At 41.8% G+C, this 15,984-nt stretch overlaps 1 protein-coding gene across 5 annotated transcripts in view; it reads right to left on the bottom strand.

Annotated features, from left to right (window-relative positions):
• The window catches only part of usp54b (ubiquitin specific peptidase 54b), a 58,084-nt gene that overhangs the window by 10,115 nt on the left and 31,985 nt on the right, over positions 1-15,984 (bottom strand). For all 5 annotated transcript variants that reach the window (XR_312179.1, XM_005749715.1, XM_005749717.1 and 2 more), the window contains 9 exons: positions 14,775-14,880; positions 11,199-11,345; positions 8,482-8,631; positions 7,730-7,922; positions 7,322-7,504; positions 6,772-6,991; positions 4,525-4,905; positions 4,315-4,442; positions 4,060-4,218 (listed from right to left, as the gene is read on the bottom strand). Coding sequence is in view for 4 of the 5 variants with exons in the window: in XM_005749715.1 (XP_005749772.1) it covers positions 4,060-4,218; positions 4,315-4,442; positions 4,525-4,905; positions 6,772-6,991; positions 7,322-7,504; positions 7,730-7,922; positions 8,482-8,631; positions 11,199-11,345; positions 14,775-14,880 (1,667 nt within the window). In the remaining variant the exon portion in view is untranslated. The remainder of the gene's footprint in view (positions 1-4,059; positions 4,219-4,314; positions 4,443-4,524; positions 4,906-6,771; positions 6,992-7,321; positions 7,505-7,729; positions 7,923-8,481; positions 8,632-11,198; positions 11,346-14,774; positions 14,881-15,984) is intronic.

Below are 15,984 nucleotides of genomic sequence, written 5' to 3'. Positions count from 1 at the left end.
CCTCCAAATTTACTGCAAATTTCTTTAGTGCCACAGCTACTGCTGCTGGTACCGAGGGTCACAGATGTCATAGCATTTTGGCATTTAGTGCCTATTCCAAAGCCAAACTGACAGAAAATGCTCTAAATAAAGCAAAAATCTCACCTGACTTAAATTTGACTGCTCCCTGTTTCAAGGCAGTCTACTTGTCAGACTCTTAGCTGCCTCAAAAGCTGGTCTTTACTTAAATCACTCTGTGGAGGTCTCATTCTGACCACTTGCATGTGCCCATAATGTTCCTTACACTACCTACCCTCACTACTATGCTCGCCTGATTTAAATCCTTGCAGCCCCTTCACCAAAATGAAACCCAGACAGAAGGTGCAGAAGGAGACAACCCTTTAGGGGAGATTAACAAATTGCACCACATGAACCTGTTAAATCTTTAAAACTGAGATTGTGAAACCATGAAAGAGATAAAAAAGCGAATGAAAAGTTATAGATGCATGAAAGAAAACAGACCCCCGCTCCGTTTAATGCACTCAGATGTTTTGCTTCTTAAGTCTTCCTTTGTTTGGTATGACAACCAGTTTATGCAGGCTCACTGTCAAGTCAAAGTTTGTGCCTCTTCTCTGCCTGGGCTACATTGTTTACCCTGATCCTGTGATTTCAACTTGCACAAAACTGGCAGTTATTTTTTCTCTGAGGACACCCTCTTGTTTTCAAGCTGACAGACACTGGCAATATCATAAGAGGAAACAATAGGAAGATTTCATAGCAGGGACCCAGCATCTTTTCCCACTTAGCAACTCTGATGTAATCGCATTAATATACTAACTTGTACTGTTTGTGACTCAAAAATTGAACATTAGATAAATGAGTTGAAACTGGGGCTGCGTTCATGAAGACACACACACCAGACAAGGGAATAAACTACAAAGATATTTCTAAGACCAAGGTTTTTTTTTAGTGTACACTCTCAGTGGTGCTAGTTGGTTACAAAGAATGCACAAGTGGACAACAAAAGAGCAGCCATCATCCGTTTTGGCTTGAGTTTATAGACTTCAGATTGATAGAGGCAGAAGAAAGGAAGGCGGATGGCAGCTCTGTTGTTGCTGTTGGCTGTACCCTCTGAAACACTGAGGCAGATTGTTTGAAGTATGCCCGAATCCATCGATACGGGTGTGGGAACCCAAATTCTGTTACACAATAGCACTGATAGTGATGCCATCTGTTCGTTCACAACTCGTCCTTTCACTTCATCAAGGTTGAATGTGCACACAGGTGAGTGTCAGGTACATGAGACTAAACACAGTGAAGCAAACACAGTAGGGCAGACAGGACACAACATAATAATCCCTGATGTAGATTTAGTTAGTTCTGAGTAGGAGGGGAAAACCTGAACACCTGCGGTTTATATAAAACTCTCACTTACACACACCTAAACATGTCTTCACAATAAAACATGACAGAAAAATATATTTTGTGGATGAACTGATCAAATATTCATGAAAAAGTCACACACACAGGAATATGGACACATACTTTGGGAACACCATGTGGGAACACCATGTGTTCCCAAAGTCGATCTAAAGTCAAGCCTGAAGTCACACAGGCCGTGCCCAAGTCTTTAATTTGAATGTTGAGTCGAGACAAGATGTGAACATAATTCTTTCACTGCTATTTATAAAGCTGGTAGCTGATTTGCAGCTGAGGTTGTTTTAGGTATAACTACTTAAACAGCATGAATGACTTTGTAAGTGGTGCCCGACATGAGCTTATTTGTTTTTAATTGCATAAACAACATTTAAGATGTTGATTTTGTGTGTGAGCGTGTTAACATTTGCTAAATAAAGAGGCTGAAAGTATGAGAAAACAAAACATTTGACTCAAGGAGCATGCTAAAGGAAAAAGTAACTGATGTCATCTGCTTTCAGCAGAAGTTATACTATTTCCATTAACACCAAAATGCCTAATTGACATTGCTATCCACAGAGCTGCATTGCTGTTGTGGCTAAAAAGCATGTGCAAAATATAATACTCAGACCTGATTAAAGGAACAACTGAAAGTTTTTTGTGATTCTGTGTATAACAGGTAAAAATGCATGTCTGGCTAATTTCCAGTTTAATGCGGTCTCCCTGTGAAGCACTGCACCAGCACTGGGTGCTACTAGTATGGAAGTCCCATTCTGACAAGCTGCACATCTGCAGTGTGTGCTGGATTCCAGTTCAGTTTAATTCAATCTCATTTCTATAGCCACAGATCACAACAACAATTGCCTGAATGAACTTTATATTGTAAGATAAAGACCCTGTAAAAATATAGAGAAAACCCCAACAATCAGATAACCCCCTATGATCAAACACTTGGCAAAAGTAGGACAGAAGACCTCCCTTTTAACAGGAAGAAACCTCCGGCAGAACCAGGAGCAGAGAAGAAAAGCCATATGATGCGACTGCTTTGGGGTAAGGGGAGGGGGGAAAAGGGTGAAGGATGCCTAGGCTGCATCACCTGATCCACTATAAGCTTTATCAATAAAGTGGATTTTCAGAAAGCAATCTTAAAACTGAAAAGGTGCAAGCAAAAGCCCAGAAATGCACAAGGAAGCAACCTTAAAGTGAAAGTTAGCTGTACCTTTACCCACGAAATGAAACTCATAAGATTTAGAATTTAATTTCGCATGATTCTTTTTTTTTTTTTTGGCAGAAGAAATTGAAGCTTTCAAAGAAAACCGGGCATACACACGGAGAACGTGCACGCCAAAGTTAGAATCCAGAACCCTCTTGCTGTGAGGGAATAATAACTAAACCAGGTGGAATTATAAAACTTTGTGATCCCACTTCATATGAGTCAGGCACCACAGTCTTCTGCTCTCCCCATGAAGCAACTCTGAGAGTCTAATATTAGAACCTCACGTCCTGGTACATACCCAAATTTTGAAGTCCATATGCACAGTTTATTATAGACATTTAAAGTCTCGGAGGGCATCAGTTGAGTAATTATCCCAGAGCCGATACCGATTCTCCAGAGACGGAGAAGAAATCACAGAACGTTTTGTCACAGGCCACATAGCAATACTCATAAACTAACTGTAAAATTAATGGAATGACCCTTAAAGTGTGACTCGAGTCAAAGAAAGACACAATCTAAAGCTCACACCATAACACACAGATACCCACATCATTATAGACCACACAAGAACGAAAAAGGTAGAGAAACACATTTTTGGAAGCAGAGGAATACACACACTGTAAACTCTGGAGGATAGCCAGGATATCGGAGCACTGAACTTGGATTGTGCTTGTGATTCTAAATAGGAATCACCCAGAAAGAGTTTCCTGCTCTGTGCCGGTCAGTGAACGCCCCACAGGAGTTTCCATTTTTGTAAAAACTAATCTGACAGGAATTTGTGCTCTGCTCTGTTCAGCTACACTGAACACAGCTGGAACTGCTAGATCCACACACACAAACACACACAAACAAACACACACGTCCTCTGAAATAAAACACACTGAACTAATTGACGGATGAAAAAAAAAAACATCAGAGAGAGACAGATGGAGAGACAGACCAACAGATGGGAACGAGGACAAAGACGAGGTCAGACAGACACATGGACGTACAAGTCACTGTGACTGTTAATCTAGACGCAGGTGACCTCAAAACTGCACCAGGCAAGATTTTAGCATAAATATACATGTTATCAGCATAAAGCATAACATTTTAATACCAAAGATATATCCACCTTTTCTTTTTTGGAAGCACAAATTGAGACATGGAAGTGTCTAGATGGGCCTTTGCTATGCGGGTTTCTGCTTGGCGCAGCTTTAAATGCAATTTTGAGGGGTAAAGGTTTAAACACATTAAATTTACATAAATGGTTTCTTACTCATCAGCTGTTGTATAAGTAAATCAGTGTTGATGCGGGCAGTGAAATATCAGGAAAGATCCATTAAACATAGGCAAATGAAGCCCAAATTGCATTCCGCTGGAAGTATTTCATAAGCATATAACTCCCATACATATTCACTACCAACTTCCAGCTGCTGATTTTCTATGTTTCCATATTTCATCCATACCCTGGTGTTGGAGCTGGTCCAGGTCCATGAACTTGCTGGGTTTGGGATTAAATCCCATGGCTGCCTCCCGCTCCGCCTCCCTTCGCTTCTGCTGCTCCTGCAGGCGGGCTCTCCTCACTACCTCCTCCTGAAGCTCGTCTAGCTCACTACGCCCTGGGCCTGAAAACACACACACACACACACACGAGAAATATGGGGAATGAAAATATTCATCAATTTAAATGCATGTTGAAGAAATTAAGCAAAAACACACACCTGCATTAGTGCCACCACTCCAAGTAGGTGGGGGCAGCTCCTGCAGGATGGCACTGCTGCTCTTGGACTTAGGCACTGAACGCCATGAAGGACCTGACATCAGCACCCGTTTTTGTTGCCCCACCTCCCTGTAAACAAAGGAAAAAGGTAAACGAAAGGCATAAATGTTGATAATGCAAACAAACTAATCTGTATCTGTAAGTTTCCTACCTGTCGGGGCTGCTGCTGTTCCTCTCGCTGCTCTCGTAGCCACTCTCCATCCTCTGAATCAGACGTGGCTGGTGCTCCACCCCTCTCAGAGGTGGAGGGGCAGGGGGACCCATCGTCCGCCCACTGCCCAGAGACCTGGGCTGCCCAACCAGCCCAAACCCCGCCTCCAACTCCCCAACTTCTCTGGCTTCTACTTCTTGCAATCCGAGCAGTGGAGCAGGTCCCTCTAAAGGGAGTGAGTCCTGAGGCCCTGGAGGGAGAGGCGGGCCAGGCACAGTGTTATAGCCCACAGAGGAGCCTCTCTGTCGGGTGAAGATGCTGTCGATGTTCAGCGCTTCTCTCCTGGGCCTCCAAGTTGGCCTGTAGCGGCCTCCAGAAGAACTAGAGAGCAAAGAACAAGGATTCAATGCTGAACATGTCTACTGACTGAAAAAAATTAGTCTTCTGGTAAAAATTATTTTAAAACTGCGAAAGAAAGTAAAATTTTCTGCAGAATGTCTACTTTTGTTTATGATTCATTCTTTTACTTAAAAGTACAACACGTATAATTTTTCTTGTGTTAAATCCCAATTTCACATTGCACAAGAGATGAGAGCGAACAGTGGTTGTCAGGCCACTGATTGGTCTTTAGGCCTCTATGATTGTCACAGTTTCTCATGACGTTAGTTGCCGTGTGTCTGCAGAACAGTAATACCTTTATTTATGTGCCCATAATTTAGGACATGTTTTAGAGAAGATCCAAAGTGACATCTTTTCATAATATGGAGTACACTAATCACTAACATAACAAAATGACCACCTTGCATTACTTTATCAGCAAATTTTACAAAATAAGCACTGCCAGATTCAAGCGGTCTAGCTAAGCTACAACTAACTTACTTACTGTAGCTTTCTTGCTAGCTTACATTACTGCAGGCAAATTCAAATCTCAGTGAAAATGCGACTTGGCTAGCTTGACAAATTACCTGCTAATGTGATCCGTGATACTAACTTGTCTATAATGTTTTGTTTTCATGCAACAATAAATCTTGCAAAGGTGTATAACTGAAAATGTTTCTTCAAAGAACTAGCCCAGAGTGATGCAAGGCAGGGCCAGTTAGTCAGCTAGCCGTAACTCAGCTAAACAGTCTGGTGATCGATCTCAAGAGTGAGGTTACAGACTTTGATTGAGAAGCCAAAGCAATCTAACCAAGCACAAGTCTGTATGATATCAACCTTATCTTAACAAACACACATTTTATTCATATTGTCACTACTGGAAAAATTTAATAGAAACAGCAACATTTCTGATTGGTGGAGGTCGCTGTTACCAAGAAAATCTGATTTCAGTCAGGAGTGAAGGACTGTAACATGTTGCTAATGAGGCTATACTTTGTTACATACACATCACAAAATACAAAATATATTCCAACCTTTTATTATACACCAGTATGATAATGAAACCTATTAAATTCAAGAAGGTTGAAAGTCCTTTGTTGTGGAAACTAGATTTACAAAGGGTTGCTGGATGAGAAGTTCCTTTACCTTTAAACGTAATTATGTAAACAGTCTTGCACTTTTAGCCTTTTTTTTTGTCGTTTTATCCAAATCAAATCTTTTTATGGTCACGACTCACCTCACAACTGTTTGGCTTGTTTCAGAACTGAAAACTCGTTATATAAGGAAATCTCCACTGACATTTCACAAATGCCATTTCAGAAATAAATTGAAAATTCACTTCCAAAACTCTTAAAAAAGTGGGCATTCACAGCCTTTGAGCATGTGCCCCACAATAGGATGCTAGCTACAGTTCACTTAACAGCCACGATTCTTGTGATATTGTGCATTTTATTTTCTTTAAGCTGTGTTGTGTTATTATCTCAAACTTCCACTTAAAGATCAGAAGGAACAGACTGCTGTGTGTCTCACAGTGTGCAAAGCTGTTTAACTATGAACTCAAAGCGAGGAATCTCAAATTTTTCCTCATCTGGATTTTTTTCTAACAGGCTGAAGGGCAGCGTGTTAACTTTTCAATTCAATCTGGGTTACAGTGTTGAAATATATATATATATATATATACACATTATAGTTGTATTGAATGAGTAGCCTAACAACATGAAAATAAGCTCCATATCTAATAAGCACTTCTACTTTTTCCCCTGAAGAGATGTGAGTATTTACGTGTGATTTGAAGAAGGCATTACCGTGAAATATTTTCATCTTGCTTTCACCTAATTCTACAGCCGATGTGTACGAGTGCTGCAGTACCTGGACTTGCTCTCACTGCTAGTGCTCTCATCCTCCCAGTGGGGACCCCCAATCCCCCCCTCGCAGCCCCCAACTCCGGAAGAAGAGGAGGAGGACAGAGGACGGGAGGAAGAGGAAGAGGAGGTCAGAGGCCTGCGGGAGGAGAGGAGGAAGACAGCCGTCTCCTTGTACTCCTGCAGCGGAGGAGAGGGAGGGCGCGGAGGACCCTCCACTGCTGACTCTGAACACGGGAGAAAAGGAAGAGAAAATAAATCCAATAACATTTTTATTTATCCCACAGGGGGCAATTATGCAGGCAGCAGTGCAAATAAATGTGAGAGTAACCACTAACGAGGCGCATAACCTGAAGACTCTGCAGAACCCATTTCCCTTCACCGAAACTTGAAAACGCATAACTGTTTGCTCTTAACTATATCAACAATGATACTTTCTGCATCTCCCTGAAAACACTTGAGTATTTGCTGTTATTTTTTAAACCATTAGGGTTTCTTGACTGAAGGTGCAACTGCATTTTTTTTAAGGGGAAGAACATTTGGACCAGCAGCATTACCTCCAGCGTCAGCACCAAGCGGCGGTGTGCCAGTGTCGTAATTACAGACCACTGTGGTCTGGGATTCACTGGAGAGGTGGCTGCCTGTAGACTGGTGGAGGGATCGGCTGCGAGAACCTCGGTGACTCGAGCTGTCTGTCGAAGAGTCCGTGCGAGTATCGCTGGATATGGATGGCTCCCGACCTGTGGGAGAAAAGAGAAAGAGAGGTGACCTTTTAGGTAATCCTGTATGCGCATATGTTTCCACTTAAAGGCATGATAATACTATAGCACAGGCTCTGCAGTATGCAGAGGCAGATTATAGGGTTGAAGGTCAGAGCTTTAAAGCTATAACCCCGCATGTTCTCAAATGATAAAGACAGATCAACCCGATCTGATATTTAGCAGAGTGTATCATCTTTGCTGTACCAGAGTCTTCACTGTCGTAACCAGCCTTGCTGCTGCAGTGCTGGAGCTCCAGCTGCGGGTTGGAGCTGGTACAGGGGTTTGGGCTCTCCTGCAGTATCACCGGCGTCCCACGGGGGTCAGCGTAGAGCAGCAGCAGGGGCTGATAGTGGCCTTTGATACAGCGAGACACTACGTCCTTCCACTTAGGGCCGATCTAGAGATGCAGAGCACACACACAAAAATATATATTTATATAAGCACACACACATAAAAAGGAAGTATAACTATCTGTTTTAGGATATAACGCTACTCATATTCCTCTAAAAGTAGAAGGTCAAATACACTTGGTGCTGCTGTGTCTTCACTGATATCATATTATCTCAGTCAATAATCTAATATGACCCTCAATGTGAACTATGATTGATAGTCTAGGACAGGTACATGCACACAAGTTCGTTCTGTTATTTCTGCTGAGTATTCATGAGGATTTTTTTAGCCTTTAAGAAAAGGACTCACACTTAAATTACATACATAATATGAACACAGTTCTTGCACTGAGATTTAAGCGCATAGATCTAAACAAAGATAGGGATTAAACCTTAAACACATAATCAATCTAAAGCTGCCTCTACTGCAAAAGACCTGACTGTGCAGCACTTAAACTAACATACAGCACAGCTCCTGTCATTTCTGCTCTCACAGGCACAAGTGAAGATGCAGCAGATGCTCCTCGTGTTGCAGCGTGCAGACTCGGGACTCAAACTACGTCTCACCTCTTTGACGTGGGCGTCGTCGAAGTACATCCACTTGCGTATCTTGGTCTGGAAGAAGAAGGTGGAGTAGTGCTTGCCATAGTAGCACACCATGCCCACCAAGTAGAGCTCCGCCTGGCGAGCCCTCTCCTCTGTCACACGGTAGAACAACTACCGAGAGAGAGAGAGAGATAAGAGGGAGGGGGAGGAGACAAGAAGGGAGGGGGGCATGCAGGGGAGAGGTGTGCGGTATAGGAGAGAGAGAGAGAGGGAGAGAGAGAGACAGAAGAGTTAGTTAATGTGAATACAAGCACATTTTTGCTCACCTAGTATATGCTGTATGCAGTAATTCTTCACTCTCCTCACTTTCCTCTGCTTGCGAAGCGCACACAAACCTACAGTGCTGCATACACGCTGCAGTTTTTCAAGCGGAAATGATGCACGGCTCTCACACTCATCTCTTAGTAAGGTCACTTGCTCCAGATGATACTGCTAGTAACATGCACAGACAAAGGCAGTGTATTGATAGCCATATGTATAATTCTAGCCATTGTGCTTTGATGAACCATATATCTCCATGATTCAACATAATAAGCTAGAATAAATCTAGTCCTGCAACCAGCAAATACTTTCATTATTTATTATTTTGAAATCTTTAAAGAATCAGAAAATACATCTTAACAAGTTTGCACAACCACAACTCTTTTGTCCAGCCAACAACCCAGAAATCTGCAGATAAACAATGAAGATCTGTATTAATTCCTTTTAAATTTAACAGCTGATTTACAGTTAACTAAATATAAAGTTTGGTTTACTGCAGCAGCAGCACTACAGTTATCTAATCTGAGGAGAAACGGGACATAAAAGTGTAAAAAGGGGGGATGGGTAAGATACAGAAAAACAGCAAGTGAAAGTAACTGTGGAGGCAAATGCACACACTTTTAATAGCTAAACACAATTTGGAAAATTCAATAGATAACACCTCAGATTTTCTTATTCAACAGCTTGTTTTTTCCCCCCTCACAGCTGCAGGATGAAAACAAGAGACAGAGCAGCAGGCGGAGACAGAAGATAGAGGGAAAAACTTGAGTCACTGTAACACATATTCATATTCACTAATCCATTATTCATGGATATCACTTCGGAATGCGGCTGGAGATGTAACAGGGGCATTAAAATGCATCAACATTACTCAGTCATGACGCCGACTATCAGAGGTCGAACACGTGTGTGTGTGTGCGCGTGTGTGTGTGAGAGAGGTGTAAAAGCTGTAGCTGTAAATGGAGAAGTAGCGTTCTGAGCTCTTTATAAGAAAATTGAAAGTCTGGAAGATTACGTCGTATCTGCACAGAATTTGTTTTTTTAACATGCTGAACTTGCACATTATTGCAAGTTATTGTGTATTTGTTTACACACACACACTGAAAATACATATACATCCATGCATGCGCTTGTGTCGGACAGTTTGCATGTGATAATGTGCTGAAAAATAATGTATGCATGTGCTTACATCTAGCAGAAAGCAGTTTGCTGTAGATCAAATTACAAATTACTACTCTTGGTCCGGAAATCTAGGACTCTACTGTATTCTGATTTTTCACACCCTGGACCTTATTCAGTTTTATAACAACTCTCCAAAAGGTATGAGATATGCATAAATATTTTGTTTTATTGTAAAAACTAGGACTAGTAGACTGTGATGCATTTTCTCTTAAACAAAAGAGAGAAACCAATTTCAGTGTATGATTGTCAGGCTTGCGCTCTGGAGCATTGCCACTAATCTACCATGAACCCTTACTTGAAAGGACAGAAAACCAAAAAACTCCAGCACTCCTGCAAAACATTAGCATGCAAAAACACTCGGTATGCCAGTATGCATGCACTGTTAGCAAGAGATTACAATTATTTGGCTCTAAGCTTTTAAAAACATGCAAATTTTGCCTGTTGGTGGCACTACAGTAAAAGTGAGTTTTGTTTTTTGTTTTTTAATTGAAATCAGTTTGAGACAACCCAGCAAAAAAAAAAAAGGTTGAATTTACTGGTCCTTGAAATGACATCCCTTTATATCTACATTTGACTGAACCTTGAAAGGAGACCTCTTCTTCCTGTGAGACGACTCTATAAACCCCTGCAGCACTGTGCAACCAGAGTATCTGGGAACAATAGGCTTTGACTGTCCAGAGTGCAGTACAAATAAGCTCTGCAAGCAAACATTTTTAAGAAATCCCATCCAGCACTAGTTTTTGCATTTGTTTTGTTTTATTTGTTAATAATGTGTTGCTGTGTAATTGCAAACCTTTCACACCCAAATACAATGCAAATAAGATGAGATAAGATGTGCATACGTTTGCATTTTTGAACAGTAAAGTGTCATGCAGATGTCAACTAAACTTTTTAAATTGCAACAAATTTAATCTTAGACGTTTCCATTGTTCTGCAAAAAAACCAACAAATTTTCACCTTCACTTCAATAAACTTCAAGTATTTATGAGTATTTTTACCGACCCTGACTGGTTTTGAAATTAGACTTGAAAAGGCCCAGGGGCGTCTGGTGCTTGCTGGGAGTTAACAGCCCTTCTGATTCACATATACACACTGCACACAAAGCTATTTTCGCCACAGAATATTAGGGAAATTACATCTGTGTATTTATGTCAGTTTGGGCTCAGCTGCTTGCATAGAAACGCACGATATACGCTAATTTTGTTCAAAAGAGTGTATAATGTGCGGTCGCTCACATCTCCCAGACGCAAGCAGGTTCCCAGGCTGTGTATGACATCCTCTGCTAGGTCAGAGTGGTCTGAATCCCACACCAGCCCGATGGACACAATCTCCGGTGAGTTCATCAGCACCCGGCGGATACGCAATACCTCCCCACAGTTACTCTGTGAGAGCGAAAGGACGAGAGGAGGTTAACAAACAAAACAAAAAAAGAGTGCGTGATTAAACAGCTTTATTCATCATGTGTGATGAGGCTACAGAGTGTGCACATCACTAAGGCCATCCCTATTTGGCAGTAATGAAGACGCACACACACGGAAAACCTGAACAGTAGGAGCGCGAGGGACAGAGACAAAAGGCTAAAAAAAACAGAGAGATGATGAAAGGACTGTAAGAGAGAACGACAGAGGAAGAAGTGCTGTGCTGAGTTGTATTTGTCCCTTGGGCCTTCTGTTGAGTTCAGAACCGTGTGTTCTGAATCCTTCCTTTGAGTCATGACCCACCACAGAGCTGGTGCACACAGACACACACACAAACGTACACACATGTACACACGCAAGCATGCACGCAGTGCTGGCAGAGCGGGCTCGGAAACAGCCTGAGAACACCCTGGCAACCAGACACTTTGCCAAACACAGCACTCGCACACATAAGCACAATCGCACACAGAACTCTCCCTTTGTGGGCGGCGGGCCATCTTGCACTGGCACCAGAAATGGCAGGAAGGTATTTTGCCAGGGTCTGCTTCTCAATTCTCAGAAAGGGACACAAATACAAGCCAGGGAGCAGCAGCCAACCAGCACAGCACTGAGACACGAGGCTATCTGTATGCTTAGGACACATGGACGGGACACACAGCTTCAGTTAGCTCTCAGCGCTGAGGGGAACAGCCGCTGACAACATCATTCATCAAACGGTTGTGCAAACAGATTCGCTCTGCTTCATAATACAGCATTGATCGGTGCAGCCTCATCGTTGAATTTTATATGCAAAGATTTTTTTTTTCCCCACCATTCTTTTTCTTTTTTTAAATCACTGTGGCCATGCAGACCTTTCCAAGACACAGAGAGTTATATAACAGGGCTGCTGGTCAAATGATACTGTAGGATCGCAGTATGCTGATTGTGGCATTCTTCAGATTAAAATGACACAAAGCTTGTTGTTGTTGCTTCCTGACAAATCAAAGAGCAGCGGAATGAAAATGCTTTCTCATCTTTAATAATGGAGTCACTGAAGAGATCATTCATGGAGGATTGATAAACGCCTAAACCACCACAGCTGATGAGAGAGGCTGTAAACAAGCCAACAGTTTAGCTAGATTATGTAAACCGCTTTATTATATCAATACGGATCACAGCCAAAACTACAAAAATCCAACACACAGGCCCATTTCACAACTCATTTGTCACCACCATGGTCACTGACTGCATATAATAAATGTATCATTATAGATAATGGATATCTGAAGCCATAAATCTATGATCACTTATATGCATACATTTGAATCCTGCACAGCCAGTAGCAGCCAAGTATGTTAAATAATAATTCAAATTTTTTTCTTTCATTACATTGGATAGTGACATGTCTTATTTTTTCTACCAAATGAACAATTACAGTAACTATAGTAATAGATTACTTTGATGGGGTAACATAGCAATGCACTGCCCACGGTGTGTAGAGTTGTTTAAATCAGCTGCAATATAAAAAAAACTGCAGTCTAATTCTGGCTGGTTCTGAAGAAACTTGGTTACTAGTAAAAGTTTAAATGTAATATCTTTTAGTGAAGCATCACAGATTTATTACAGCACAAAAATATAGTTTGAATTTGGCGCCCAGGCTGGCATCCAGGATGAGTGTCATGTAAATATGTTACATAAAAATTGGGGAGCGGGTGGCATGGAGGTGGGGTGTTTAGCGCGCAACACCACACCACATAGATACTCCAGCGTTCTCCCACAGTTCAAAGACATGCACGGGATTACGCTAAGTGGTGACTGCAATTTGGCTGCCGGTGTGAATGTGACAAATTGGCGACCTGTCCTGGATGGACCGTGCCTCACGCCCTGTAACAACTGGGATAGGCTCCAGCCCCCCTGTGACCCTGAACTGGATAAGTGGAAGAAAATGGATGGATAAAATTGGGGCATAATAAGTAAACAGCCCTCCCGTGGGTGGATGCTGAGGTGGTGGAAGGGTTGAAAATAGCAGGCAGGGATGCCAAGCAACAGCACTAGTACATCGGAGGGGAAGATAAGAATTTCTGCAGCTTAAATAGTGCATTTATGTTATATGTGCTCTGAAATAAATCACAGTATACACTCTGTAAGTCTTATAAGATCTAAATGTTTCATATAGATATATACACACCATTCCCTACTCAAAAAACATGAACGGGAGCACTGAGTAAATCCTATGAGTAAATAACGTGTCACATTAAAAGACTACATAGAAAACATGAACATTTTTATTTTCTTGTCACATGTCACAGTGATCCAGTATAATGTTTACATTTTGATGAACATCTGAAGAGCTAAAACACTGATCATCTCATCTACATATTCACTTTATTGCACTGATATTAGTTCACAACTCGCCAAATTTCAAATCGCCTGTGCAAAACTTCGCCATCAATCACATTATCCAGTCCTCGCACTGTCCTATCTTCAATCTCACACCTACAGTATCATCCAGCAGCCTCGCTTCCATCCAAATACCATCACTTTGTTTGAGCAAAGCCCAAGGTGGTATTAACAAAAGATCAGCGCTGCAAGTGATGAAAGATAAACACAGACAGGTTGTGTGTCTCCCGTGGGACTGCGCACACAATGCCAACGTTTACCGTGGTTAAAGAAACACTGGGTGTGTGTTAGTGTGGCTGCAGCAGTGGAAGTGGTGATTGTGCTGTGTGACGAGAGGGGCAGCTGCTCGCCCGTGCCCAGAGAGGAGGCTCTTTTGTACAGATACTTTGGCAGACAGAGATGGGTGTGTGTGGTCAAACTGGATCTATTCAGCAGCAGCACTTCCCCATGTGGCATCGCAACACACAAGCCTGCAGAACAAAGGAATCATTGAAAATTCCTCTGTTCACGTACGCCATTTTTTCTCTTCCCGTTATTGCTTTTACAGTTCGCATTTCGTGCACGGCTCTTACTCCAAAAACACTCCGTCTTCATGTATAATTTCAAACCGATCTTCCTCTGAACAACCAAACACAGTTTTCTCCCACAAGAAGAAACTGATGATTGCCATCATTTACTGTACGGGAGGTCGACGAGGACAACTTGGAAAATGCTTCCCGTAATAGAAAGAGAGATGAAAAACGGGAAGAAAATGCAAATGAGCCGCTGATTATGTAACAGAGACCCGCCGTAGCGAGAAGGAGGAAAAATAACAAAGAAATGATGAAACAAGTGCAAATTATATTTTCAGAATGTGATTTTCACCCTGCTTTAGTTTCCTGATTACATTCTTCTCTTGATAAAAGGGAAGAAGTTGAGCGTGGAAGGGCACAAAATGAAATGCACGTTTTCTGTGCACGTTGAAAGGAGTGCACGTGCGTCATGCAAAAGTGTCCTGTGTGTGCACGCTCTCACGGGGCAGTTGCGTAGGTCTCCCATGTTGCTGGCGTTGCGGAGCAGTTCTCCAAACATGTCCGGCGTGGGTTTCTCTCTGCACTCCAGCATCCTCACTGCCTGGTTACTGCAGCATTGGATACACACACACACACACACACACACACAAAATAAAATCAGACACCCGGTGAGTGAATGCATCCCAGAGTTAGACCAAAAAGAAGGAAAACTTGATACGTTTGTTTGTTTGTTCCTCTGCATTTAGATATTGATGCTGGTAATGAAAAATCCCTCTACAGTGGGTAACTTAGCAAGACAAGCACTCATTAGGCAAATGTGCAACACACTATACTACGAAGCCAAATGAAATTTACTCCAGTATTTCTCTCACTTCACAAACGTTATATTCTTTAAATGAAAAAATAAGAAATAAGAAAAAGATGTAGATTATATAGACATGCATGTCTGCTGTGAAAAAACCTTTTAAGTCTGAGAACATTTCTAAACCCTGTCTGACTGATGCTGATCTTTGACCCCACTGTAGTAATTGAGCATTAACCATATATCAGCATTACTGTTGAAGAAGTTCTTCTACAATTATCCACTCAAAAAGCTTTACTTGTCGACCATAAATGCATTTTTTCTCTGACAATCTCCTTCACTAAAGCATAAAACAATGACACTTACTAATACTAAGCTCTGTTTATCCCTTTTAAGTACAATTGTCCTCTGAAGGACAAGCTCAAATATATGTTATAATTCTCTGTGAATACAAAACAAACTTTACAAATCTGTCTCAGGCTTGGTACCCAGTATGGGATAATGCGTGCATTTATTCGGCATTGTGCTTTTGTTTTTATTTGTTTGCTTTTTGCTTTTTCTAGCGACATATTTCTTTCCTTTAAGAATAACAATTTTAAAAACCTGTCCTCCTCCTAGCCGTTCTCCTCGCCTCCTCTCACCTCTTCCATTAGCCTGAAATGAACTCAACCTCTTCTCTGTACACTCTCTCACTCGATTTCAACCCCTTGCTCAACCTCTCCTCTTCAGATACACAGTCAGATGAGGAGTCTAAGAAAGCAGAAAATACAACGACAACAACACACCGGCTGGGTACACTCTTGCACCGTGTGCTTGAACCACACATTTGTTTTCTCTTTTTGGTGCCCTCTGACTATCTTACTCATGCTGACTTTTGCATATTTGGTTATCTAGACTGTAAACAACAGGC

The sequence above is a fragment of the Pundamilia nyererei genome, unplaced genomic scaffold, assembly GCF_000239375.1.
Source record: "Pundamilia nyererei isolate P.nyererei 1_Seehausen unplaced genomic scaffold, PunNye1.0 scaffold00253, whole genome shotgun sequence".
Lineage (NCBI taxonomy): Eukaryota > Metazoa > Chordata > Actinopteri > Cichliformes > Cichlidae > Pundamilia > Pundamilia nyererei.
The sequence above is the reverse complement of the archived record's forward strand: the minus strand, read 5'-3'. Positions and strand labels throughout refer to the sequence as shown.